This window comes from Phoxinus phoxinus, assembly GCF_949152265.1.
Source record: "Phoxinus phoxinus genome assembly, chromosome: 23".
In the NCBI taxonomy this organism is placed as follows: Eukaryota; Metazoa; Chordata; class Actinopteri; order Cypriniformes; family Leuciscidae; genus Phoxinus; species Phoxinus phoxinus.
The window spans coordinates 19,539,316-19,564,499 of record NC_136898.1 but is presented as its reverse complement, the minus strand read 5'-3'; the positions used below and the strand labels follow the sequence as shown (position 1 = coordinate 19,564,499).

The 25,184-nt window shown below is 40.8% G+C and overlaps 2 protein-coding genes across 4 annotated transcripts in view; one reads left to right on the top strand and one right to left on the bottom strand.

The window, feature by feature from the left end:
* mtrex (Mtr4 exosome RNA helicase) overlaps nt 1–25,184 on the bottom strand; it is a 71,269-nt gene that overhangs the window by 13,103 nt on the left and 32,982 nt on the right. Inside the window, exons 22-27 of one of the 2 annotated variants that reach the window (XM_079598910.1) lie at nt 23,418–23,581; nt 23,143–23,248; nt 21,651–21,707; nt 20,961–21,123; nt 19,695–19,799; nt 16,949–17,007 (exon numbers count right to left, since the gene is read on the bottom strand). In XM_079598910.1, coding sequence (XP_079455036.1) covers nt 16,955–17,007; nt 19,695–19,799; nt 20,961–21,123; nt 21,651–21,707; nt 23,143–23,248; nt 23,418–23,581 — 648 coding nt within the window. In that variant the 3' untranslated portion in view covers nt 16,949–16,954. Of the gene's footprint in view, nt 1–16,725; nt 17,008–19,694; nt 19,800–20,960; nt 21,124–21,650; nt 21,708–23,142; nt 23,249–23,417; nt 23,582–25,184 lie in introns of those variants that run through there. The other variant, XM_079598909.1, reaches the window with a different exon arrangement.
* On the top strand, nt 356–16,845 carry plpp1a (phospholipid phosphatase 1a). 2 transcript variants are annotated; one of them, XM_079598914.1, is made up of 6 exons: nt 356–771; nt 3,173–3,327; nt 8,908–9,188; nt 11,555–11,612; nt 13,093–13,269; nt 16,345–16,845. In XM_079598914.1, the coding sequence occupies exons 1-6, from the start codon at nt 714–716 to the stop codon at nt 16,462–16,464; spliced, it is 849 nt and encodes a 282-aa protein (XP_079455040.1). In that variant the 5' UTR covers nt 356–713; the 3' UTR covers nt 16,465–16,845. The 2 variants fall into 2 exon arrangements, with proteins under 2 accessions (XP_079455040.1, XP_079455041.1); XM_079598915.1 differs by lacking the exon at nt 3,173–3,327 and adding an exon at nt 6,506–6,657 and having other exon boundaries at nt 375–771.

Here is a 25,184-nt window from a genome sequence, read left to right as displayed (position 1 = left end):
CATAAAAAAAAACATACATTTGATCATTAGACGTTACATTTTGATGTTAAATCCACTATTGTTTAATAAAGGCTAGGCTATTGTTCTAGTCTACAGCTATTTAATACAATTGCATCAGAAATAAGAGTAATCTCTTACTTTACTTTTTCAAGGGAAAAGTAATTAAATTACAGTAATGAATTAGCATACTTAGTTATTAATTACAACCAAAACTGTAGGTTGATGTATATTTTTTCTTAGATCGTCGTATTTGACTACTCATGATATAGCCTAGATCTAATTATATACGCTGGTGGGCGTGTTCATAGGGGCGTGGCCAGTGCTGAGAGACACGCGATTGGCTGCACTAATCCTCAGCTGTTGTCCGTCATGACAGCTAGCAGAAGCTCTCGGCACTGGCAGTGAGTCCGAAGACACCCGAGACATCAATATACCGGCTCGCCATCGCGTATTCCTAACCTCATGCGGTGAAATGGTCATCTTACCCAAGGAACTACAAGCAAGTAGCTCGCTCTACTTCCTCTCCGGCTGATTACTTGTCGTCATTACGCAGTCAATGTTAAGAGTGTGTGAGCTCGCGTTAGTGCGCGTCTCTTTCAGCAGAGCTCTAGAGGTGGACTCTCCGTTAGTCTGTTTACTGTGGGAACACTGAGGAGGACGCCTGAAATAAAGCCTTTATCTTCATAACTAACACACAGAAGGACACCGACACGATGTTCGAAACCAGAGGAATCCCCTTTATGTTGCTTGACATCGCGTGCCTAATACTCGGTAAGCATCATTTTGTTAAGAACTGTAGCCTACTTTTTATTTAATGAATTTGAATCGATATTGTTTTTTGACTGCAGTAGCCTAAGTGACAATTATAACCTGTTTATGCGTTCAGAAGTGCTGTACAGAAAGATTTTAAAGGCATACATATTCGACTAAAGGCGTATCTGGACGTGTCCGTTGGTTTAGATGTTGCCATGCACGTTATTTAATTGCATGAGGTTCAACATTGCAACAGTAGTACTCACACAATAAGCTCTTACGACGACACTCGTTATGTGCGTCATAATGCATAGCCTACTGGAGCCCTCGCAATACACTCATCTCGGGTTATCAACTTTTCCCTAATAACAGGGCGTTACCTTTATGCAGAGATTATCTTATGCATAACAATGACACGTGAAACTCAACTGAAAATCCATTGAGAAACCCGACAGCTTTTTAAAACAGCAACCCATATACTCTAATAATGCATTGGCTTTTATTGCATGGTTGTGTAATATATACTACCCTGCATTCTCTCAGATCATTTTCAATTTTCCTGAGAACAGTTCAATTTGGCAACTAGCCCTGATCTCTCTTTTGTCACACAATAATGTGATTTATTCCTATAAAGTTATTTTAAAATCCTTACTCAAATAGTAACAACTGACTGAACACTTCATGGAAATTCATTGGTCAAAATATGTGGGAACCGTGTAATATAATTCTTAATTATTATATGCTAAATCTAAGTTGGTCCCCAACAAGGCTACTGAGTCTTAGAGAATTTATGATGGAAGTTTTGATCTGTATTTTTTTCCCATGCACTTGTAGATAAAAAAAAAAAAAAAATGTTTTTACACAGAGAACAAACAGATTGCACTTTCCACTAAGTGGCCATCTGAGTCACTTTCATATGAGGACTGTTCGTTCTTGTCCTTTGCTAGATGTACCAATATAGGAATGATTTTAGTCAGCATTTTATAAGCATTATTATTAAGTGTGATAAAGTATAATATCCCAACACATATGCTGGTTATTTTTCTCATTTAAAAGTAGCTCACGGTCATGGCAGTCGAGCAGACACTCGTGTGTCACGTGACATTCTTCTTACAGAGCAAGCGTTATTGGTTTTTGCATCCACAAATGGACATTTACATACCACTGGTATCACCTAAACTCAAACTATGAGACTACACACAAAAGAGCAGATCAAAACTGATGAGTTTAAACAGAAGACTTCCCCACTTGTGTTGGTTTCGCCCTTTTGGCATTTACAATGGGGCTTCAGTGGAGCTCAGAACAATTAAGTTTTACCTCAATTCAGCTCTTCCTTCTTTCAGGCTTGAGCAGCCAGCTTTATCTATACGTGTGCGTATGTCACATGCACTCAGCGTCAGTAACAGACCCATAGTCTTTTACTGGAAGAGGAGCCTCAGGCTCTATGAATGAGGGTTTGTGTTGTTTTCCCATGATGCTTTGCAACAATAGGCTGAGGCTATAGAGGACTCAAAGTTTACATTTGAGCTCTGTTAGACTTTAAACCGTCAGGCCGCATTAGTTCAATACGGGATAGATAAAGACATCAGCGTCAGCTAAAATTTAAGAGGCTGTAAGTGTCAACCGCAATGTGTCTGGTATGAGCACTAAGAAAGGATGACGGAAAGCATTAACATTGGAAAATAAGTGTTTGAAGTGTGGTTGTGATCAATTTAGCCCTTGGATTTGGAAGATGGATGAAGAAATTCAAAAATACATTTAAAATATAATACTTAAAAACAATACATGTCATTGACCCCTTGTCATCTGTCATCAGTCACTGTTGGATTTACATATTTCACTTCATAATAACAGATATTCAAAGTCCAAGAGTCGGTTTACACGACAATGATGTAGGTACTAAAAACGGAAACGTTTTTCAAAATGATCCCGTTCACACGGTTCTGTGAGAACGGCTAAAAACGCTGTATTATTCATCTCAGGCCAGTAGATGGCGATGTCACATAAAGAAACATATGTACGTAATATGCATGATCTCCCCATATTCACAAATTTAAAAAAAAATATTAGTTTACACGGAGATGATAAAGGTATCGTTTTCAATAACTGGCAAATTGAAGCCCGTTCTCAAAAGTTAGCATTCTCAGGCCAACAAAACGCTGTTGTCGTGTAAATGAACGGCCAAAACGCTTCAAAAGTTTTCCGTTTTATTTGAAAACCGTGTCGTGTAAACGGCCTTGCACAAGGGCTTTTCTGAACAATCTTTCTCATTATAAACCCACATCCGTTATGTAATTTTTATCTCTTTAGGTGGCAGCAGCAGCCAATCATCAACACTGGAAATCAGCCCTTGCGTTTGATTGGTTGGTAGACCCTTTATGGCGTTGTTAACCCATTGTTAACCCTTCTTTACCTACAGCCGGCCTCCCGCTTGCAGCGTTTAACCTGGGTAAAATCAAACCGTATCAGCGGGGCTTTTTCTGTAATGACGAGAGCATCAGCTATCCCTTCCACAGCAGCACCGTCACCTCCACTGTGCTCTACACAGTGGGCTTCACACTTCCCATATGTAGTGTAAGTAATCCCAGAGACAGTAGCATATACACACTACATGCCCAGCGTCCTCCCTCTAAAGTCTGTAGTGCACTCGAGCTTGTTTCAAGGGACTCATCTTGAGAGTTTAATTGACTATTGCAGTCACAGGAAGTGGCCCTTCATTGTAAACGAACAAACAGTCATATAGACACCGAAGAGCAGCTGTTTCAACATGACTCCTGACCACTGAACAGGTGCAAACTGCAATTTCAGTAGAGCTTTGTTAGGTGGATTGAAAGCAGCTGTTCAAGTCACTTTATCTGTGATCGCATTAGTCTATCTAACATTGTGTCTACACTGGAAGAGAGAGACCACTGTCCACTGAGGTTGTCTACACTGGAAGTATCAACGGAGGAGTCAGCTGTGAGCTCAAGCGTACACTGAACATTCAAATTCCTTAACTTTGCATGGGTTATTTTATAATAGCAAAATAATGTGACACTTAATGATACATGAGGAGAACAAATTTCTGTGTGAATTATTTTTAGGGCAAGCAACATGCCCAGACATCTAAAACTGCCCAATAACGGATACTACACTGATATACTGTGTGTATATCAGTGTAGTTTCCGTTATTGGGCAATTTTAGATTTCTTTTTAATTATACACATTGTTTGATATTTGACATTTATTAGTGCATGCACATTTCCACTATTTTTTATTTACAAAGTTAATAGTTTATCTTTTTTAAAATGCTGATTTAAATGTTAATAATTTTAATGTTCCCATTTTTATACTGCACGTTATAATATTGTGATGACTAGATTCACATGTACTGTAGCGTTTACGACAATTGATTTTAGTTATTTGTTTATTTTATTTAGAAAATATTTTATAATTTTAATATCAGGCCATTTATTGATTATCGGCCATAATGTAAAAATAATTATCAGCCCTAATTTACATCGAAAGCTACAATTAATTTAAGAGTGTTTTTGACGTATTTACAAAGAAACCCTTTCTACTTGTGTTAAAAAAATTAGGACAAATGTTACTCACCGATCATAACACCATGGCTTATTAAACATGAGCAAAACTAATTTCTTTGTGAATGTGGAAAAAAAAACATTATGATGCATGCATATACCGGTAGTTAAAAAACAAAAGCTGACACGTCAGAGACTTAACAAGCTGGCTCATTCAGAAGTTATTTACATATAACAAATAATATTCATCTTTTGTAAATAAAATCACTCCATTTCAGACAACTGGGGAAAATAAAATAGTGGTGTACGTCAAAGATAGAAACCATAAACTAAAGGTGTGACATAAAAGACACTTCCAGTGTAGACTGTGTATTGTGATGGACTACTTGTGTCCGGTGTAGACACCGTGTTGGGATTGAAGACATTTCAGCAGCTCGGCTGGGGATACTCTGGGCATGTCGCTTCTCATCAACTTCTTAGCCAAGGATGTCCACCAAGTACAAGAAATTGCCTTTAGCTGTTTCAGATTAGCTCAGGCTTGAGGTATTTTTGGGTTTGAATTTAAACGCACCCTCCTTCAAGTTTTTTCAAATTAGTCATTGGTTTCTTGGGTTTACCCACCAAACCACAGAAACTTCCTGAATATGTTTAGGAAGGGTCACCATTTAGTCATAAGTCAAGTACTCATGTTCATGCTTTTATCTCAAGTTTATTGTGTAAATATTTGCATCAAAACAGTTTTAACACTGTCCAAACTCGACCCGATTGAAGGCGTATCTGGGATATTGTGATCCGTCTGGAATGTGATAACAGCGGATAGTTAATATCTTCTGGAGCACAGATGCCGTAGTTTTGCCTCTAAAACATTTCTCCGAAAGTTTCAGCAATCCTTGATTAACCCCATATGACATCACCCTCAAGATTGAGAAAACCTCAAACTTCCCATAGTGCAAGATTTGGGTTTGACCTCTATGTAAGCAGCCCTCAGCTTCCACTCGCCTGCCAAGTCAAATGATGATCTAAACGAGCGATCCGACCGCCGTGAATGTTACACCGATGCTCCCAGTGACTCTGAAATCCTATATGTTCAGACAGCGCATCACAGACCATGACAATGCAGCTTTCACCGAAGATAGCAAGAAGATACGGTGTAATGTTAGGAGACTTCAGGTAACCTGCTCTGATCCACATGGCAGATTGAGCGGTTCATGGACGTTCACACGCAAATGTCTCAGCAGACCATATTCACTGCATGTTGGGTAAACGTCTTAATCTCTACCACATGCTTTGCTGCCACGCTTGAGTAACCTTCATGTCCCCAACAGGCTTGTAAAGTCTCCGCCGGTCTCACCACGGTCACCCTTTCTGCGCTTTTCTGATGTTTATGTTGCCACTTTTATGTTTTTTAACTGTGGTGGAGCAGCATTTAAAAGCTCTTGTATAACGTGATGGTGTGAAAAACCACGGGAAAGGCATTTTTAGGGACTATAAAGCCTTGTTCACACTTGGAAAATGATAAAGCGACCCAATGTCATTCCTCGTCAGTGTTTAGCGAATGCGGCGACTACCAATGGTAGACAGTGGAGCTCACATGATCTGTCTCCTGTGATATACTGACTTGGTAAGACTGAGAACTTAATGTTACTGTAAGAGTTTATGATGTTCAATATGATTGACTCTGCATACATACAGTGATATAATAAAATGATGCATGGAAAGCCATGTCAGCAACCTCAAGCAATAAAATCGCTGTCAGTTGTGAACAGGGCTTGAGAGAGAGTGTGTGAGAGAGAGATTTCACACCATCTGTTTACCAGAATGTTCTGACATACAAATACTCAATGTTTTGACAAGATCTACCCATCACCATAGCGTGCCGTTGAATAATTTGAGCTATTTTTGGCACATTCCACTTCCCCTGTTGACCTCAAAACCAATGGAGAATGAAAACAAAGCAATAAAACGCATTTTAACAAGAGTATCCTGCATTACGCAAAGACAAAGTGCAAATTTGAGCTAAATTCAGCCCGAGCTGCCACACCACGCCATTTCCTAACCCTTTGTTCATTCTGTGTTCAAGGAAACCTAATGTCTGTCTAACCCACAGCTTTCCTTTCTGTACGAGCACCTCCCTGAGGAGAACGCCATTTGCTTGAATTGGGGAGAATAGGGTACGAAGCACTCTTTTAACCTTTGTTTTTGTTTTCTCTCACTGCTTCTTTTTTTGCTAGTTGGACTCCCATTCGCAATACTCACAATACAACATAAAACATTCAAACGAGGATTTTTCTGTAACGATGACTCTATCAAGTACCCATATAAAGAAGACACCATTTCCTATCAGTTAGTAGGAGGAGTAATGATTCCTATCACTGTGATTTCTGTAAGTGCCCGTCTGTTTGTTACTTACAGCTCACCCCTCTCTCCTCTCATTGTGCCTCTAATGTTTGTGTGCTTCTCTGGTCAGTACGACTGTTCTCGTGCCAGCTTAAGAAACAGAACTTTAAGATCTAACCACAGCACAAAGGACACACAGTCCTGTAGATAGATGCTTAAAGGGATCGTTCAATCACACATGAACATTCTGTCATCGTTTAGTCACCCTGTTCAAAACCTGTATAAGGTACTTTCTTCTGTTGAACACAAAATGAGATGCTTTGAGGCAATTTCATTCTGTCCAATCAAAGCATACAGTGACCAGAAGCTGTCAAGGTCCAAAGTGTGAGGAACAGAACCCAAATTTAATTCTTTATTCACTGCCTGGATGTGTTTGTTACGAGGCGTTGTGACTTCAAACTTGCAACACACGTGTGACATTAATAACTGCGCACATTGAAATCTTGGAATATCTGTTTACTCCTGGTATTAAGATGCGGTTGATCTGATCATTAGTAGACGAGGGAGACACATAGCTGTTTACATCTGTCTATTTTGTCCACTTTCAACTACATCTGTCCAGTTTTCTTCGAGGGTTTATGGGCGGGTAAATGTATGTTTTTTTCCCCCATATATCTCAACCTAATGGTCAAAATAAGTTTGCGAAAATTTACATATGAACACGTCCGGAGATGACGGAAAAACATACGGAGAGCAGCAGCTTTCCTTTCTGCTTAGAAATCAGTAATGGTGAGAGAACATCGTGCTTGGTACGTCTTTTGTCTTTAAACCAAAGTTGGGTCGTCAGCCGACAATGTTTTAATCCCGTCTGGCTAGCGCGCTTCCCATAATGTTTATACATTACGTTACATTAGGCGGAGAGAAGAGGGTCTTTTGTGGCTGTTCGAACGCATTCGACCACATGAGCGTTTACACTACGAAAGCAATCCGGTCTGATGTTTTCGACTAGCTCTGGAAGTGGTCAAAAGTGGACAAGCTCAAAACGTTTTTGACCAAGATTACACTTGTATTTAGCGTCGTCTACTTGTGATCAGATCGACCAAAACGCATCTTAATACCAGGTGTCTTAATAACAGGGCCTTGGAGTCACATGGACTGCTTTTATGGTTCTTTTTGAATCCTGACAGTTTCTGTGTTCTTTCCGTGTTTGGAAAAGATGAGCATTCTTGTCAATTTATCCAATTGTCCCTTGAAAGAAAGGAAGTCAAATGGGTTGAAAGGACATTAAAGTTGTAAATTATTTTTGGGTGAACTAACATTTGCGATTTAAGCCATATTTGATCTTACAATACTTAAGTGGAAACAATGTTTTCTGGTCTTCCACCCACATATATTCTCTCATATACCACAGAAAGTCTTGTGGTGAGACGTTTAGACTAGAGTTGGAGACACTCTCTGTGGTTACATCTCATAACTGTTTCTTTAATGCAGGCTTTTTATCTTGTGTGATACCATCTACAATTTCAACATTGTCCTTTTAAGGGTATTATAAAAAATATGTTTAAACTGAGCTTACCTATTATGGTTAACATTATATACATACATATACACACATTCACATCTGTATAACCTCACAGTCACCCATGTGAGCTCAAAGCACATGTCCCTCTGCCTTAATGTTTTTAAATACATTTGATTTAGGTTACTGCTAATGTATATTTTGAAAATGCAGAGGTCTATGTATTTTAACCTGCATATTTCAGTGAAGCAAATGTAAAACGAAAGTACAATAAATTGTATCATCTTAATATACATTACCTGTATTACCGTCACTAGACCTTAGTCAGTGTAGACACCATATAACGAGAGAGATGGAAGTACAGTCCATTCAATAAGTTGTACTGGTGTGTACTTCATTATTGATTGTTCGGTTGATTAGATTTGAGCTATGGTTGTCTGGTTGTACTGTTGTCCCATCCCTCACAACCCTCTTAACGTCAAATTAAATATGGTGTCTACTCTGATCGAGGCCAACAGGGATAACCTCTAAAGGAGGCAATGCAAACATGGGTAACTGTGATGTTAGGGACATTTTAGGGAAATTACTGTGATAGCTGCATTGTCAAGTGCTTCTACTGTTCGATCTTGTCTTCTATTCTTGTACGTGTGGACATCCTTGTGAGACAATCCTCAAATATCCTCATATTACAAATACGTAACTGGTTGTAACAAAATTGTTGACTTTCTCACCAGAACAAAGAAAAGTAATGCATCATTGCTTCCTCTCCCATCACAGATGATCATAGGGGAGTCCCTTTCAGTCTATCTAAACCGCATCAAATCAAAGTCTTTCTGCAACAGTTATGTGGCCTGTATATATAAGGCCATTGGCACCTTTGTGTTTGGTGCCGCCATGAGCCAATCACTCACTGACATTGCCAAGTATTCAATTGGTCGACTGCGGCCACACTTCCTGGATGTGTGCAAACCGGACTGGACAAAGATCAACTGCACAGGAGGGGCTTACATCGAGGACTTCATCTGTACTGGGGACATAACCAAGGTCAATGAGGGAAGGTAGGTAACACTTTCTTTAGGTTCACTATTCTTCACCTTAACACGGGGGTGGCCAATCTTGCTCCTGGAGGGCCACTTTCCTGCAGAGTTTAGCTCTGACCTGCTCTAACATTTCTCCCTGGGCTGAGTTTTCCAAAAGCATCGTAAGCCTAAGTTGATCGTAGAGACCATTTGTGGTAATTGTTCTGCGATCAACTTAAGTTTACGATGCTTTTGGGAAACGCAGCCCTGGAAGTTTCCAATTAACCTAGACCTTGATCAAAGACCTTGATTAGTTGTTCAATGATTCGTTGGGCCAGGTACATTTGGGGCTGGAGATAAACTTTGCTGGGAGAAGACACTCCAGAAGTGCGATTGGACACCCCACCTTATTGAATGAATGAGTTTGTTACATTTATATAGCGCTTTTCTCAGCACTCAAAGTGCTTTACATATGGAAGGGGGAATCTCCTCAACCAAGAGCCTGGGTGGCAATGTGCAGCATCCACCTGAATAATGCGACGGCAGCCATATTGCGCCAGAACGCTCACCACACACCAGCTTATCAGTGGAGTGATGAAGCCAATCAGTATACAGTGTATGGGGATGATTAGGAGACCATGATGATGGACAGAGGCCAATGGGCAAATTTGGCCTGGATGCTGGGGTTACACCCCTACTTTTTTCCAAAGGACATCCTGGGATCTTTAATGAACAGATCTTTAATGACCACAAAGAGTCAGGAACTTGGTTCAATGCATCATCAGAACAGAGTTTAGCACTATCTCTAATTAACCACATCTGAACCAGCTAAACTCTTGAGGATCACTAGAAATATCTAGGCTGGTGTGACCGCGCTAAACTCTGCAGGCCCTTCAGGAGCAGAATTAGACACCCCTGGACTATTGCATTTTCTGCTCTGGATGTAAGAGTTGTTGTAAGAAAGGGAAGTTTTTCCTTGAGGTGGAAGTAGGAATCCCTCAAATGAGTTCTTTAATGTGGTTCCATCCTGGAAACTTCCTAACCAGTCTAGCATTCATTATTAGACAGGCTTGTCCCTTAAAATGACTTGGCGTCAGAACATTTCCGGACAGATGGATCCTAGATGGAATTAGGCATAGTTGTAAAGATTTACAAGAAGGTGTCTTATTAGCAGAACCAGCTCAGTTGTGACCTCAAGTGTGCCATGAGTTTTTTGTATCTGGCATTGAGAAGAAACTCCCTTTCTAACATTGAAATGAAGGGCTTCTTCTGAAATGTTTATTGTGAACCCTTTTGGGTCAGTTGGCCACCCAGGCTCTTGGTGGAAATCTGTGGTTCACACACTGAAATGGTTTACCACAGGATTAGAGACCACTACAGAGCACGCAGGGTTTCTGTTTGGGTTCTTGGGACAGACTCAAGGCCAGCAGAATCCCAGGACCTCTCAGAATGCTCTCATTTAACATAGGTGTGGTTCCCATCTCTCTCACCTCTTTAGTGGTTGTCTAGTGTTTGCCTAGGAGACGATGCCATTTATAGAACAAATAACAGGCAGTGTGGGTCTGAGCCCAGAATAACCCGGATCACCTTTCACACGGGAGTGTTCTCCTCTGGAAAAAGGGATCTTCTCTCTAGGCAAGCAAGTATATTTCCTTGTAAAAGGAGTGAGAGAATCCTCCAGCTCAAATCAAAACAGTTCAAAAAATCTGAAGCATGTCTTCATTTATACGAGTCTTTATACGAGTGCAGTTTTGTCCTCATGCAGATCAGTCACATTCAGTCTGAAATGCTTTATTTTAGCTTCTCCGCCTCACAGATAAGTCACTTTAGCTCTACTTTGTCTCATGACTGGGTCTGTAATTCAATCAGCAGGACTATTGAAGATCTGGCCTCATCGTGTTTGCAGTGGTTGACTATGGCAGTTGGTTCTGTGCAGCTTGTATTTTTCCAGATTTATTTGCCGTCATTCACTAGGCGTATACTCCTAATCGACAAGTGGTCTAACCTTAAGTAAACAGGAACACACAAAAGCCTGCCGGATAGCCAGACCACCCTCCCTCTCTGACGCTTCCCGTGCTTCCCCTGCCCCGACCCCACCGGTCAACGCACGTCTCCCCCAAGCATGCCTTTATCACCCGGAAAAGGGTGTGAGTGTGCTTTTTCTAAAGGGACTGTTTTATGGGACCAAATGGGACAATGTAAATCTTTACCCAGCCTGGGGTTTAGTGTTAAGATTCCATCCTGCCAATTTGTCAAAGTAATTTTCATTTTGTTTTTACAGAGTTGACAACAAATGTCAGCTTCGACTTAAAGGCTTCATGCTGTTGCACAAGCACATGTCTACATGTATCAAGTAGTTAACAGCCCTTCTGCGTTGCTCACATTGATTCTTTGTTGTTTTGCAGACTCTCGTTCTACTCGGGTCACTCCTCTTTCTCCATGTACTGCATGTTGTTCCTGGCAGTAAGTGTATTTTCATTATTCTTTGCATGTCCTTTGTCAGGGGTGCAGTTCACCCAAACGTTAATATTCTGTCATTTACTCACCCTCATGTCGTTCCAAACCTGTATGACTGACTTTCTCCTGTAGAACATAATACATATTTATTTCATTTCATGAACACAGTTGAATTATTCTTCAAAACATTTGTTGTTCCAAACCTGCACTTGTTTTTATCTTTAGCATAACAGGAGGATGAGTAAATGAAGGAATATTAATTTTGTGTGACTATCCATTTAAATTAAAATTTGTTCTCAATTCTATATATAGAGTATTCTTGTTCTGTATACAGTACTGATGTCCTTGATTAATCAGTTAACATTTAAACCACAATGTTATTTAACCGAATAACAAACCAGAACCAAACTGGTCCAGTGAATAGATTGCCCAGGAAATGGGATAAATGTATGTAGATTTGTTTTACCACATAGATTTTCCCATTGGAAAATCCCCATTATGTCACAGTGTATTGATTCAGTAGAGCAACCTTAAGGATTCTTATGTCATTCTGTTTAACTTCTCAATTACAGCCTAGTTAGCAAACGCAACCTACCATAATCTTATCACGAGAGTACAAGCTTTAAAGACATGCAGCCAAAGTTCATAGCACATTTGACCCGGGGTCAATGTTCATCAACTCAGAAAGATAACATTGTACTATTTTTTGCTCTAAAATGACCCCTCGATACTGAAATGAACTGCCTAACCACATGTTCAAAGTGAGATAACAAGCATTAAGCACATATATCTAAACTAGAAACGATTCTTGAGCGTGTGTGCACTTTTTAAAGGGGGTGTTTTTAGAGAACTCCAAAGATTTCTGGGAATCTTTGCCCAGCGTGGGGGATTTTGTCAAAGTAATCCTTAGTTTGTGTTAAGAGTTGCTAAACAAATGTCAGCTTTGATTTTAGGTTTTCAAAACAGTTGCACAAGCACGTCTACATGTCCTGGTAGTTAAACAGACCGTGTTTTGCCCACATTGACTCCTTGTTGCAAACGATCGTTCTACTCGGATCACTCCATCGAACCTCTAAATGAGTAATGAATTTGACAACAAGACCTGTAATGTGATCACATGATGATTAATATTTAAGGATAATCTACATTTCTTAGCATAGTCTACTAAAATAACTTGACTTAGTTCCTGTTAAAGGAAGTCTAACTTTGTTGGTGGAGCGGATGAATGTGGCAGCTTTGATGCGTCATGCCAGAATTTTAGATACGCTTCCCTTGGGCATGAGATAAGAAAAATAAGCCACTTCATGAACAGGAAACAATTGGTTGCATGGGATCTGCAATAACATGAAAACAATACACACACACAACACTTGCTGAAATAAACATGACATGTTAATGAGGTCAAGTCACATGTGCTGTTTGGCAGGCAGCATATATGAAACCGCCCTCATATTCAATGAGCTTGAACAGCCTCTCTTTCTCAAAGCTTTATCTTCAAGGAAGAATGCAAGCTGAATGGGCAAGGCTCCTTCGACCCACGCTCCAGTTCTTCCTGATCGCCGCCTCCGTCTATACAGGACTGTCCCGTGTGTCAGACTACAAACACCACTGGAGTGATGTACTCACAGGCCTCATACAAGGAGCCATCGTGGCTTTACTAGTGGTGAGTGAGTAACCGCAAATTGACCAAAGTTCACCCAAAAATGAAGTCACTTGTCCTCACATTTTCCCAACCTATATGACTGTGTAATCAACGTGTAACATTACAATCAATATTATAGATTTTTTTTATTCATTTTATACTAAAGTACTTATTAATATTGTGCATTAGCTTTAATTAATTATTATTTTTTTATGTACATACAACGTTGTCAAAACGATTTCCATTCACAGTTCCGCGAAAACGATTAAAAACACTTATTCATGCCAGGCCAGTAGGTGGCGATGTAACTTTGTAAAGAAACACTACGCACCTATAGCCTGGACACATAATACGCATGTGCATGACATCACCGTTTTCACAAAATCAAATTCAAGTTGTAGTTTACAGAGAGAACAACAATATCGTTTTCATAAACTTGCGCTTTGGAAACATGTTTTCAAAAGTTTGCATTTTTAGGCCCCCAAAACGCTGTTGTCGTGCAAATGAACAGCCAAAACACTTGTTCAATTCAATTCAATTCAAGTTTATTTGTATAGCGCTTTTCACAATACACATTGTTTCAAAGCAGCTTTACAGAAAATGCATTTCAAAAATATACATACAAAAATACAGTTAGTTAATCATGAAATTTAGGGCATAACATATCGCCGGCGTTGGGTCGTCTCTTCACAGGCGTCGAGTCGTCTCATCACAGGCGTTGGGGCATCTGAAGTCTCCATGAGAGGCTGGATACTAACTGGAGCTGACAAACTCTATTTGAGTTATCTCGGGACAGGCGTCCCGAGATAACAACAAAAAAGGCAGATGGGAAATAATTAGCGTAGCTGCTGTTCTTAATATGAATGCATTTGATCTGATTTAACTGTAGTATAAAAGGTATGAGATGCATCATGTGAATGCTTGGCTAAAGAGATGCGTCTTTAATCTAGTTTTAAACTGGGAGAGCGAGTCTGAGCCTCGGACAGTATCAGGAAGGCTATTCCAGAGTTTAGGAGCTAGATGTGAAAACGCCCTCCCTCCTTTAGTGGACTTAGATATCCTAGGTACGACCAGAAGCCTTGAATTTAGCGATCTTAAAGAGCGCGATGGAATATATGGCGATAGAAGATCTCTTAAATACACAGGAGCTAAACCATTTAGGGCTTTATAGGTCAGTAACAATACTTTGTAATTGATACGGAACTTAATAGGTAACCAGTGTAGAGATGATAAAATTGGTGTTATATGATCATATTTTCTTGACCTAGTAAGAACTCTAGCGGCTGCATTTTGGACTAACTGTAGCTTGTTTACGGAGGATGCAGGACAACCAGCTAATAGAGCATTACAGTAATCTAGTCTCGAGGTCATGAATGCATGAACTAACTTTTCTGCATCAGAAACTGATAGCATATTACGTAGCTTAGCAATGTTTCTAAGGTGGAAAAAGGCTGTTCTTATGACATTTGAAATATGATTTTCAAAAGACAAGTTGCGGTCTAGTATAACACCCAGGTCTTTTACTGTAGAGGATAAAGTAACAGGACGTCCATCTAGATTAAGGTTGTATTGTAAGAGGTTTTGTGGGCAGTTTTTTGGACCAATCAGTAATACCTCCGTTTTATCTGAATTTAATAGAAGAAAATTACACGTCATCCAATATTTTATATCTTTAACACACTCTGTCATTTTAGATAATTTAGTGTTATCATCTGGTCTAGATGAAATATATAATTGAGTGTCATCAGCATAACAGTGGAAACTTATTCCATGTTTTCTTATAATATTACCAAGTGGCAGCATATAAATTGAGAATAGCAGGGGGCCTAATACAGATCCTTGCGGCACTCCATAATTTACTGACGTTATCTTTGATTTTTCCCCATTTAAATGGACAAAATGGTAACGGTCTGATAGGTACGATCTAAACCAGCTTAATGCCTGTCCCTGAACACCAGTGTAATTTTGAAGTCGATCTAAGAGTATTTTATGATCTATAGTGTCAAACGCAGCACTAAGATCGAGTAAAACTAGTATTGAGATACAGCCTTGGTCAGAAGCTAAAAGTAAATCATTTGTAATTTTAACCAGCGCAGTTTCTGTGCTATGATGTGGCCTGAATCCTGACTGAAACTTTTCATAGATATCGTTTTCTTGCAAGAAAGAGCACAATTGAGCGGACACAACTTTTTCTAGTATTTTAGACATAAATGGAAGATTTGAAATACTTGTACATGTACATACTTGTACATGTAAACAGCCCACTTATTTAACAAAAACATATTTTGAACGTCTAAATACATTTGCTGAATATCTTCAGTCTCCAATTGTTCAGCTAAACCCTCTAAATATACTCAAAACCAATAGTGGACAGTAAAAAAGTATTAATTTTTTTACTGTACTTCAGTTAATTTTTCAAGTATCTGTATTTTAGTCTTTTTATTTTGGAAAGATTTGAATTCACAAAGCATTATATCATACTTTTTACTCCACTAGATTTGATAAAAACATGTTCCTCCTCAGTTTGAAGTGAATAAATCGTCACCCACTCCGAGACGTGAACGAGCGGATTCTTTTCACGAGTTCACATTGGTTCTCGAGTCAACTCACTGAATCAAATGATGTAGTCCGAGCGGAGATCCTTGGAGCTTGAGTCCACTTGACTGACAGCACGAAAAGTTGCAGCATTTCAGAATTTATTTTTGTTAATAAAATCATATTTAGATTATGACTGTCAGTCGTTTCTGAACTAAATCTACTGTAAAGGGGCGAGCATGTTTTGGGTTCTAAAAACTACGCAAATTAATGCACATTTGTCTCCCCTGCTGTTATTTTTCAAATGATATAAATCTAGTATGTTTGCAATGCATAGAGCTCCTCTTGAAACAACAGCACATTCTGGCCTGTAACCTATTTATGCTCCACCTGTGTTTAGTACATTTGAGCTTTCAGTACATTCAACTTTGTTTGTGTTGCACAGGAAATAGATAAATAGGGGTTTGAGTGAAGTGTTATTTTCGTGCTAAATACAGAACATTGATATTTCAGGCTCTGCCACTGTGACTAAATGACATCACCTCCTCTCACACCCTACAGGTTTTCTGTGTGTCGGATTTCTTCAAAAAGAAAGTCGAACCCCAGAAAGAGGCCGAGATCCCACACACCACCTTACAAGAGACGCCGACGAATGGAAATCATTACGAGAACCCAAGCTAAGCTCTGCCGAACGGAGGGGGTTTCAGCGTGCACCCACTACGAGGGCAGACCACTAGTGTGGAAACCTGTGAATGTAACCTTGCTTTTCAATGTTCTCCAGATACCCCTTTCTGGGGGTGTTTATGGACGCTGTCCCACGTTGCCTTGGCTGGACTGCTTCTGCTGCTACCACAGCTTCCTGTGTATCTCCAAAAACTAATAGAAGTGTACCTCTATTATGCCATAAAAGAAAACACTTTTTTATCTGTATGAAAAAAAGAATCACTATACAGACTTTTTTTTATTAAAATTGTTAAAACTGTATGTACAATATATTATGCTGAAAACAAGAACCCATTATGCTCGTTGGTGAACACAAATAAAACAATTATGTTCCGTGTACATTCTGTCCTTCGGTGTTTTGATGCAAAATGAACAATGACTTAAAAAAAAAAAGAAAAAGAAAAAAAAAATTGCAAAAGAGAGCGCTCCAAAAAAACAACAACAGGATTCACAGGTAAAGACTGGCAGCAAACACGATGTCCCTCTTAATCTTCGTTATTCCTGTGAGAAACGAGACAAAAAAAATCTTGTTTTAAAATGAAACCCACAGCCACCCTCAAAACACTGATATAAGTGGAAACTTGTGGTTTAGAAGAAAGCTTTGTTCCAAAATCTCGACCGAATGTTGAGGGTCATAGACATGCTACACGACACTTCAGGCTGCTCCATTAGTTATACCTCATCTTGGCCAGTGTTCCCCTACTCTTCCCTACACTGGGAACTTTGAGCAACAGCGGATGGAATGTCGGCGGCGTTCGGTTGCACACACGCGACTTTAACGGTTCCTTCCTGACGTTATACTTGAGAGTAGCGGTTATGTTGCATTTTAACTGTCATTTACGTACATCTGTATATCATTTAATGCCAAAAGCAACTCTTCTCTTGCTTTTATTACTTTTTTTTGTACTCAGTCAGATACCTCGAGTTGTCATAGACGCGGCGCTTCTCGTGCGGTGTGCGATACCTCGAGTTGTCATAGACGCGGCGCTTCTCGTGCGGTGTGCGATACCTCGAGTTGTCATAGACGCAGCGCTTCTCGTGCGGTGTGCGATACCTCGAGTTGTCATAGACGCGGCGCTTCTCGTGCGGTGTGCGATACCTCGAGTTGTCATAGACGCGGCGCTTCTCGTGCGGTGTGCGATACCTCGAGTTGTCATAGACGCAGCGCTTCTCGTGCGGTGTGCGATACCTCGAGTTGTCATAGACGCAGCGCTTCTCGTGCGGTGTGCGATACCTCGAGTTGTCATAGACGCGGCACTTCTCGTGCGGTGTGCGATACCTTGAGTTGTCATAGACGCAGCGCTTCTCGTGCGGTGTGCGATACCTCGAGTTGTCATAGACGCAGCGCTTCTCGTGCGGTGTGCGATACCTCGAGTTGTCATAGACGCGGCGCTTCTCGTGCGGTGTGCGATACCTCGAGTTGTCATAGACGCGGCGCTTCTCGTGCGGTGTGCGATACCTCGAGTTGTCATAGACGCAGCGCTTCTCGTGCGGTGTGCGATACCTCGAGTTGTCATAGACGCAGCGCTTCTCGTGCGGTGTGCGATACCTCGAGTTGTCATAGACGCAGCGCTTCTCGTGCGGTGTGCGATACCTCGAGTTGTCATAGACGCAGCGCTTCTCGTGCGGTGTGCGATACCTCGAGTTGTCAGACGCAGCGCTTCTCGTGCGGTGTGCGATACCTCGAGTTGTCAGACGCAGCGCTTCTCGTGCGGTGTGCGATACCTCGAGTTGTCAGACGCGGCACTTCTCGTGCGGTGTGCGATACCTCGAGTTGTCAGACGCGGCACTTCTCGTGCGGTGTGCGATACCTCGAGTTGTCAGAGACGCGGCGCTTCTCGTGCGATGTGCGATACCTCGAGTTGTCAGACGCGGCGCTTCTCGTGCGGTGTGCGATACCTCGAGTTGTCAGACGCAGCGCTTCTCGTGCGGTGTGCGATACCTCGAGTTGTCATAGACGCAGCGCTTCTCGTGCGGTGTGCGATACCTCGAGTTGTCATAGACGCAGCGCTTCTCGTGCGGTGTGCGATACCTCGAGTTGTCATAGACGCAGCGCTTCTCGTGCGGTGTGCGATACCTCGAGTTGTCAGACGCAGCGCTTCTCGTGCGGTGTGCGATACCTCGAGTTGTCAGACGCGGCACTTCTCGTGCGGTGTGCGATACCTCGAGTTGTCAGACGCGGCACTTCTCGTGCGGTGTGCGATACCTCGAGTTGTCAGAGACGCGGCGCTTCTCGTGCGGTGTGCGATACCTCGAGTTGTCAGAGACGCGGCGCTTCTCGTGCGATGTGCGATACCTCGAGTTGTCAGACGCGGCGCTTCTCGTGCGGTGTGCGATACCTCGAGTTGTCAGACGCGGCACTTCTCGTGCGGTGTGCGATACCTCGAGTTGTCAGAGACGCGGCGCTTCTCGTGCGATGTGCGATACCTCGAGTTGTCAGACGCAGCGCTTCTCGTGCGGTGTGCGATACCTCGAGTTGTCAGACGCAGCGCTTCTCGTGCGGTGTGCGATACCTCGAGTTGTCATAGACGCAGCGCTTCTCGTGCGGTGTGCGATACCTCGAGTTGTCATAGACGCAGCGCTTCTCGTGCGGTGTGCGATACCTCGAGTTGTCATAGACGCAGCGCTTCTCGTGCGGTGTGCGATACCTCGAGTTGTCAGACGCAGCGCTTCTCGTGCGGTGTGCGATACCTCGAGTTGTCATAGACGCGACGCTAACTCTCTCTGCCTGCCTTGCGCTAACAGCTCACGCCCAAATGCGCAGGGCCTAATCTACACCATATAATTGGCTTAAACAGACCATCTGACGGGTTTTAGAAGATTAAATACAACCCGAAACTAAAAAACAGACCCGGCCTCTATTTGAGACCGGCCTTTATATATCCAAACCTGTAGCCACACCAGGCGTGTAAAAGAGACCGGCGTCTATTAGGGACTCGGCTATTATTTGAAGTTTTACGGTAGGACCAATTTAGTTGAAGAGGACATGTTCATAGCTAGTTACCTAAATAATTACCGTTATCTTATATCTCAAGCCGACAGTTTCTCAGAATGTGATCAATAATTAAATCTTTCCAGGATGCTTTACCAGTCAAGTGCTTAAAGCTGCCCACAATAAACTGGATACTCTTTGCACATGGCTCTATTTAGCAGAATGAGTCACACCACGAGTCTACGGCATGTCCTACCCGTTGCAAACTTGTTCTCCAGCTCCGTGTTTCCAATGGCCTTGGCCGCCTGGCACATCTGCCTCATGAGCTCCTCCAATCTGCGCATACAGCGGATAATACTGCCTGAGAGAGCGAGAGAGCGAGAGAGAGAGAGGGGGGAAGAGTCAGTCCTCTCTGTGCTCACTACATACCAATCACATATGGTCATTTTCAGTGCTTGTAACCCATAGTTCCAATGTCCAGTTGCATTAGTAATGTTTATCTCTAAGAAACCTTTCTTGGCACAAGGGGCTTTACTGGCATGATGTTTGAAGATCTCCAACGAGACCAATCCAGCACGAGGTGAAAGGGGGATGAGAGAAAGAGAATAGGGGAACTTCTCAATTTTTCATATAACATCTCTGACTGACTACAATGAATCACTACAAGTGCTTTGCTGTTTGCTAATGCACATGAACACAGCCAAAATCTCACTCAGGCGCTGGAGCACGGACAGATGAGGAATTTTTTTTTGACAGCAAGACTTGAGATCCACGTTTCAAGGCTCGCGTCATGCTGCGGACACGGCCAAATCTCAGAGCAGAGGCCTCTGGGAGAAGACATGCTGAAAAAAACGTCTTAAACCCATTCATTTCCCAACATGTCTCATGCTGTACTTAAGTCTGGACCAACTACAACATCGCTGATTCCCACTTTTCTCACAAACTAATTACATTTGTTCATTTCTGGGAAACAGATCATATGAAAATAGTCTTTTTATAGTAGAACTCAAAACAAGCCATTGTCGGGAACTAGAGCTGGCCAACAAGGGTAAAAACAAAAACAAAAAGTTTCCCCAAATGTCAATAATTGTGTTAGCTAGTGCATTAAAAGCATAATTTCTCCCCCAAATATGGAGAGCCATAATATAGAGCAAACAGCCACTATAATACTGATAAATAAAATAAAAAATACATTTTAAAAATTTAAATTTAACGTCATCCTATGTACCAAAATAACTAATTTAATAAATAAAACTCCACTGTGTATATTTGAAATATATCTACATTTTCTATAAATATTTTACACAAAACCTTATATGGACTTAAGTGAACATTCACGAAAAATGATTCACTGAAACTGATGGCCTAAGAAACAAAACTGCCAAAAGAAAAGAGCCTTACAATCACAGCAATATTTAACTGACGTGCTTTACTTCAATTAAATCGCAAATATGTGAAAGCTTGACGAGCAGAAGTGCAGTATTTTTGGGACAGCTGACTGTTGTTCTGAGGGAACTAGTACCTTCAAACACATCAGTCATTTTGCATATCTGAGCGAATGAGGAACCGTTAGCCCAGGTGTAGACCACATCCATCAGGTGCGGGCGGAACTGGTTCAGGTAAGTGTCCTCGTTCACATCCAGCTTGGCCTCCGCGGACACCTTAGCAATGCGCTTGGCACATTCCTACAACCACAGCAGCAGAACACACTCATTCACGACAGTATAGGACAATTCACACCGCAGCCATTTTGGCTTCAGATGCTTGGAATATAAAATATGAAACAAAAATGTGGAGTTAGATTTATTGGCCAATATAACAGTAATCGGCTTTTAAATCTAATTAAATATCGGTTATCGGCCAAAATGTTCATATCTGTGAATCCCTATTTTTAAGAGTGCAATCTCTTAATTTTATACTAATTTAGTAGCAGTTTGTAACTGAAGAGTTTATCAACTCAGCATATGTAGTAGTGAAATGAGGCCATCAAACTGACCATGTTCCACACAGAAACTCTTCACACACTGTAAAAACAGTCAAACTGTTCAAAACAGTGTCTATGGAAGATCAGACTGACCTATCTGCATAATCCGTGAATGCAAACAGAGGGGGGAGTTTAAGGGTTATTTGGTAAATAGTGTGTGTGATAGTGAGCTTGTAATGTGAAGAATTTCAGGGTGGTTGAACAAGTCCTCCTCCTCGAGCACACTACCTGCATCTGTCGCAGGGGTCCCGCCAGCTGCTCCGTCAGTTTGGGCATCTCATTCGCCTGTGGGCGGAGAGAGGCATAAGGAACAGCGTCAGAACAAATATACCACACATTTTGACATGGAGCACTTTAACTTTCTAAATGATGCATAAAAGGAATGTGATCCGCCAGGCTTCATGGGAGAGGCTTTAATTTTAGTTTTGAACAATGAGGCAGCATGGATGACGTCAAATATAATGTTTAAAATGGATTGACTTCTTAAAAGCAACAGGTAAACTCTGCATCGGTGACAAACCCCATAACAATGTAAAGGCTAAAAAAAAAATTATATATACATTTTCCTTATACTTTCAAACATGAGAATATACACAGCTTTCCCCAAAAAAATAATTTATTTTGTATTTATCCAGCATGTTTGTGTTACACCAAAAGACTTTTCAGTTGAATTTTCCTGCCAAATTAATCAGTAATGTAATATTTTTCCTAAGAAACAATAATAATTGATTATGCTATATTATACATCTACTATTTCCTCCTTTTAAGGATTTCTTTTCTCATTAGGATTTCAGGACAGCTCTACCGCATTTTGGACGTAAAAACAAAATTTTATTCAAGTCACTAATGTATGAATTGCATTTCTTAAACATTTGAATCAATTAATAGATCTGGACTAGGGTGGGCGATATGACCAAAATCTTGTATCACGCCGCGAGTCATTTTATATAACGATATATCACAATATAGTTAGTTTTTGCTTTACATAAAGTTTTAGGATATCAACATTTGTCATACCATTGAAATGTCATAAATCTCGTCACCAGGGTTCATGGCCCTGGGCGACACTTTCACCCAGTTTCTTTCTATGCCAGTCTTTCCCACCAGCGTATGACAAGTGACGAGGCTCAAATTAACAGATGACTAACAAGAATAAGCAGCTGTCCCATGACCAACATGCTTCATGAACCAACATGCACGACAAACGGCACAACAGGATCAGACATAACACAGGGTGAACAAATGGCGTGTTTGGGGTGGGAATATCTGTGTGCGATTTTCTGTTTTTGCTACTGCACCTTTAAAGCCCAAAGCAAACACAGCCGAACACTCTTTCAGTAGTTTGTAGTTTAATCTCTCCTGTAAATTATTTTTTTGACTGTAAAACAACCTGCTGCAGTGCACACGGCATCATTTTCAGCATTAGGATGTATCCTGTTTTTGTTTTTTATTTTTATCCTGGCTACATGAAGTTCTAAGTTTATCATAAATCAAATTTATGATAAACATTTTATGAGCTAATTTCCATATAGTGCAATTATTCAATGAACATGGCATGCTCTTTCACAAGTCTCAAACAATAACCTCATTCCCTGCATTCATGAGCATTTCAATACAAACACAATAGGTTATTTAAGCCCATAACTGTCATAACCCATTGACTTCTCATATTACATCCTCACCACACCTCAGCGTGTGCATGACGACATGTTGGCCTTACGTTTTCCTGGAAGACGAAGCAGCTGAGGAGCGCGGTGGCCTGCTCCGCCGTCAGGTCGTTGAACAGCCCGTTAAACACCATCTCTGTCAGCAGCAGCTCATCTGCACTGTAAACACACAGGAAACCCACAAGACGCTTCACAAACAAGCCTGAGTATTAAACATAAGGGCTTTTAGGGTGCAAAATATAATTAGACATGTCTGTTAGCTATAACTGTTTAGAATAAGGACTAGAATTGTGAATAAAATAAGGATTTTTTTGTTTTTTTGGCTTACCTGCTGATCTCACAGGCCACACGGCCTTTCACCTCGATGACATCAGAGGAAGTGGCGAATCCCAGGCGCCGCAGCACACGCTTCCTGCACTTCAGCTCGTCCATCTGGAGCACAGTACGAGCTCTCTTCAGCTCGCGCTTCGCCGCTTTAATGTCCCCCGCAATCTGATACACACAAGCACAGTGAGAAAACATTGCTTTAAATGTGTAGTTTAACGCATCAGTTTACACATCAACTACATGTTCCTGAAACATAAACGTGCATTTCAAAGACGCATGTTCCAGGAAGAAACAACAAAATGGTAGAGCCACTCATAACACACCTGTCACACGCTCTTGCGCACAAAACACACCATTAGGAGCCTTCCACAAACAAATGGCATCTGTAAACACGCACTTGAATATTTCTCGCACTCAGTTAAACCGTTTTCATGTAACGCATCAACAAACTGGACGGGAAAGGCGCCACATAGAAAACAAGGCGGTGTCTGAAGTGTAATGATTTAACGCTTAGACTTCACACTGTCACAACACACTGAATACACAAAACTAGTGGAGACAGCGCCACCATCTGCCCAAGTGCATAAAACATGGGCAAACATTTGTCTAACTTAAGTCATGGTTCTTTGTTCCACTTGTTTATGCATAATGCAGAGCATTTTTCTTCAAGATCAGCCAATGCATGTGAAGTTACTACTATAAAACTTTATTTTTGCTGTACGACAAATCCCCAAAAGGAACTGCTGGTCATGGAGAAGAGGGCAGCAAACAGGAAGTGGGTCACGTTTATCTTTATATTTTCAGTTTTCATTTACATTATTATTATTTTCAAGTTGAAGTAATTTTGTTATGTGCTTTTATCATATTTATTAGTCTAGCTAAGCTCTTTAATATTTCTATTTAGCTTTATTTTCATCACTGGTTGATTATTTAGCTTTGTTTTTATTTCAGGTTTAGTACTTAAAACATTATTTTTGTCAATTTGGCAAACACTTGATTGCAGAATTCCCTACGGATCACAAGTTATAAATTATGGTTCATGTACTCCTAGTCTTTGAACTTAAAATCCTATCAACATCAGAGTGCTATACATTTCAGCACTGACCTGTAGCGAGAGGACTATATTAAACAATTAGCTACCATTCACTAAAAGAAGAAACCCAAATCAGTCCAGATAGCTGATATCAGTTGAGACAGAAAGGTTAAATGGTGTTGGCCTGCTAAGGCACATTTGATTCACCCCTTACAAGACTCTGCCGTAATGCCATTACCCACTTTACAGCTTATCTGAGATCTTTCTAAAGTGATTCAGGCTCAGACTGAAAACAGGACATGAGAAGAGCCTAACTGTTCTCAAGCAAAAAGGGCAAGAATCTCTCAATCCCCCAGAAACCACATCCAACAATCAACACACATTCTTCTTCAGCATTTCATATCCAAACTCGCTGTATGGTGCATTGCAGATGCTAATGTGTGGTCTGAGTGGCATGACCTACATTCATGCCTACAACTAGGACATGAGCTCAATGAACAACTGCACCTCAAGATAAACCAGAAAATATGTCAATAACCTGAAAAAAATAAGTTACATTGAATATTTTAATAGACTTTAAAAGCAAATATATGACTAAGTCTGGCCAGAAATATTTTAAGCAAGTCTTGGAAAGTCATGAGCAGTATACTTTAATTCAAATAAATAAAATACTTAATATTTCAACGTAATATAAAAAAGAAACAACTAAACTGTAATATATTAAAATACAAAATG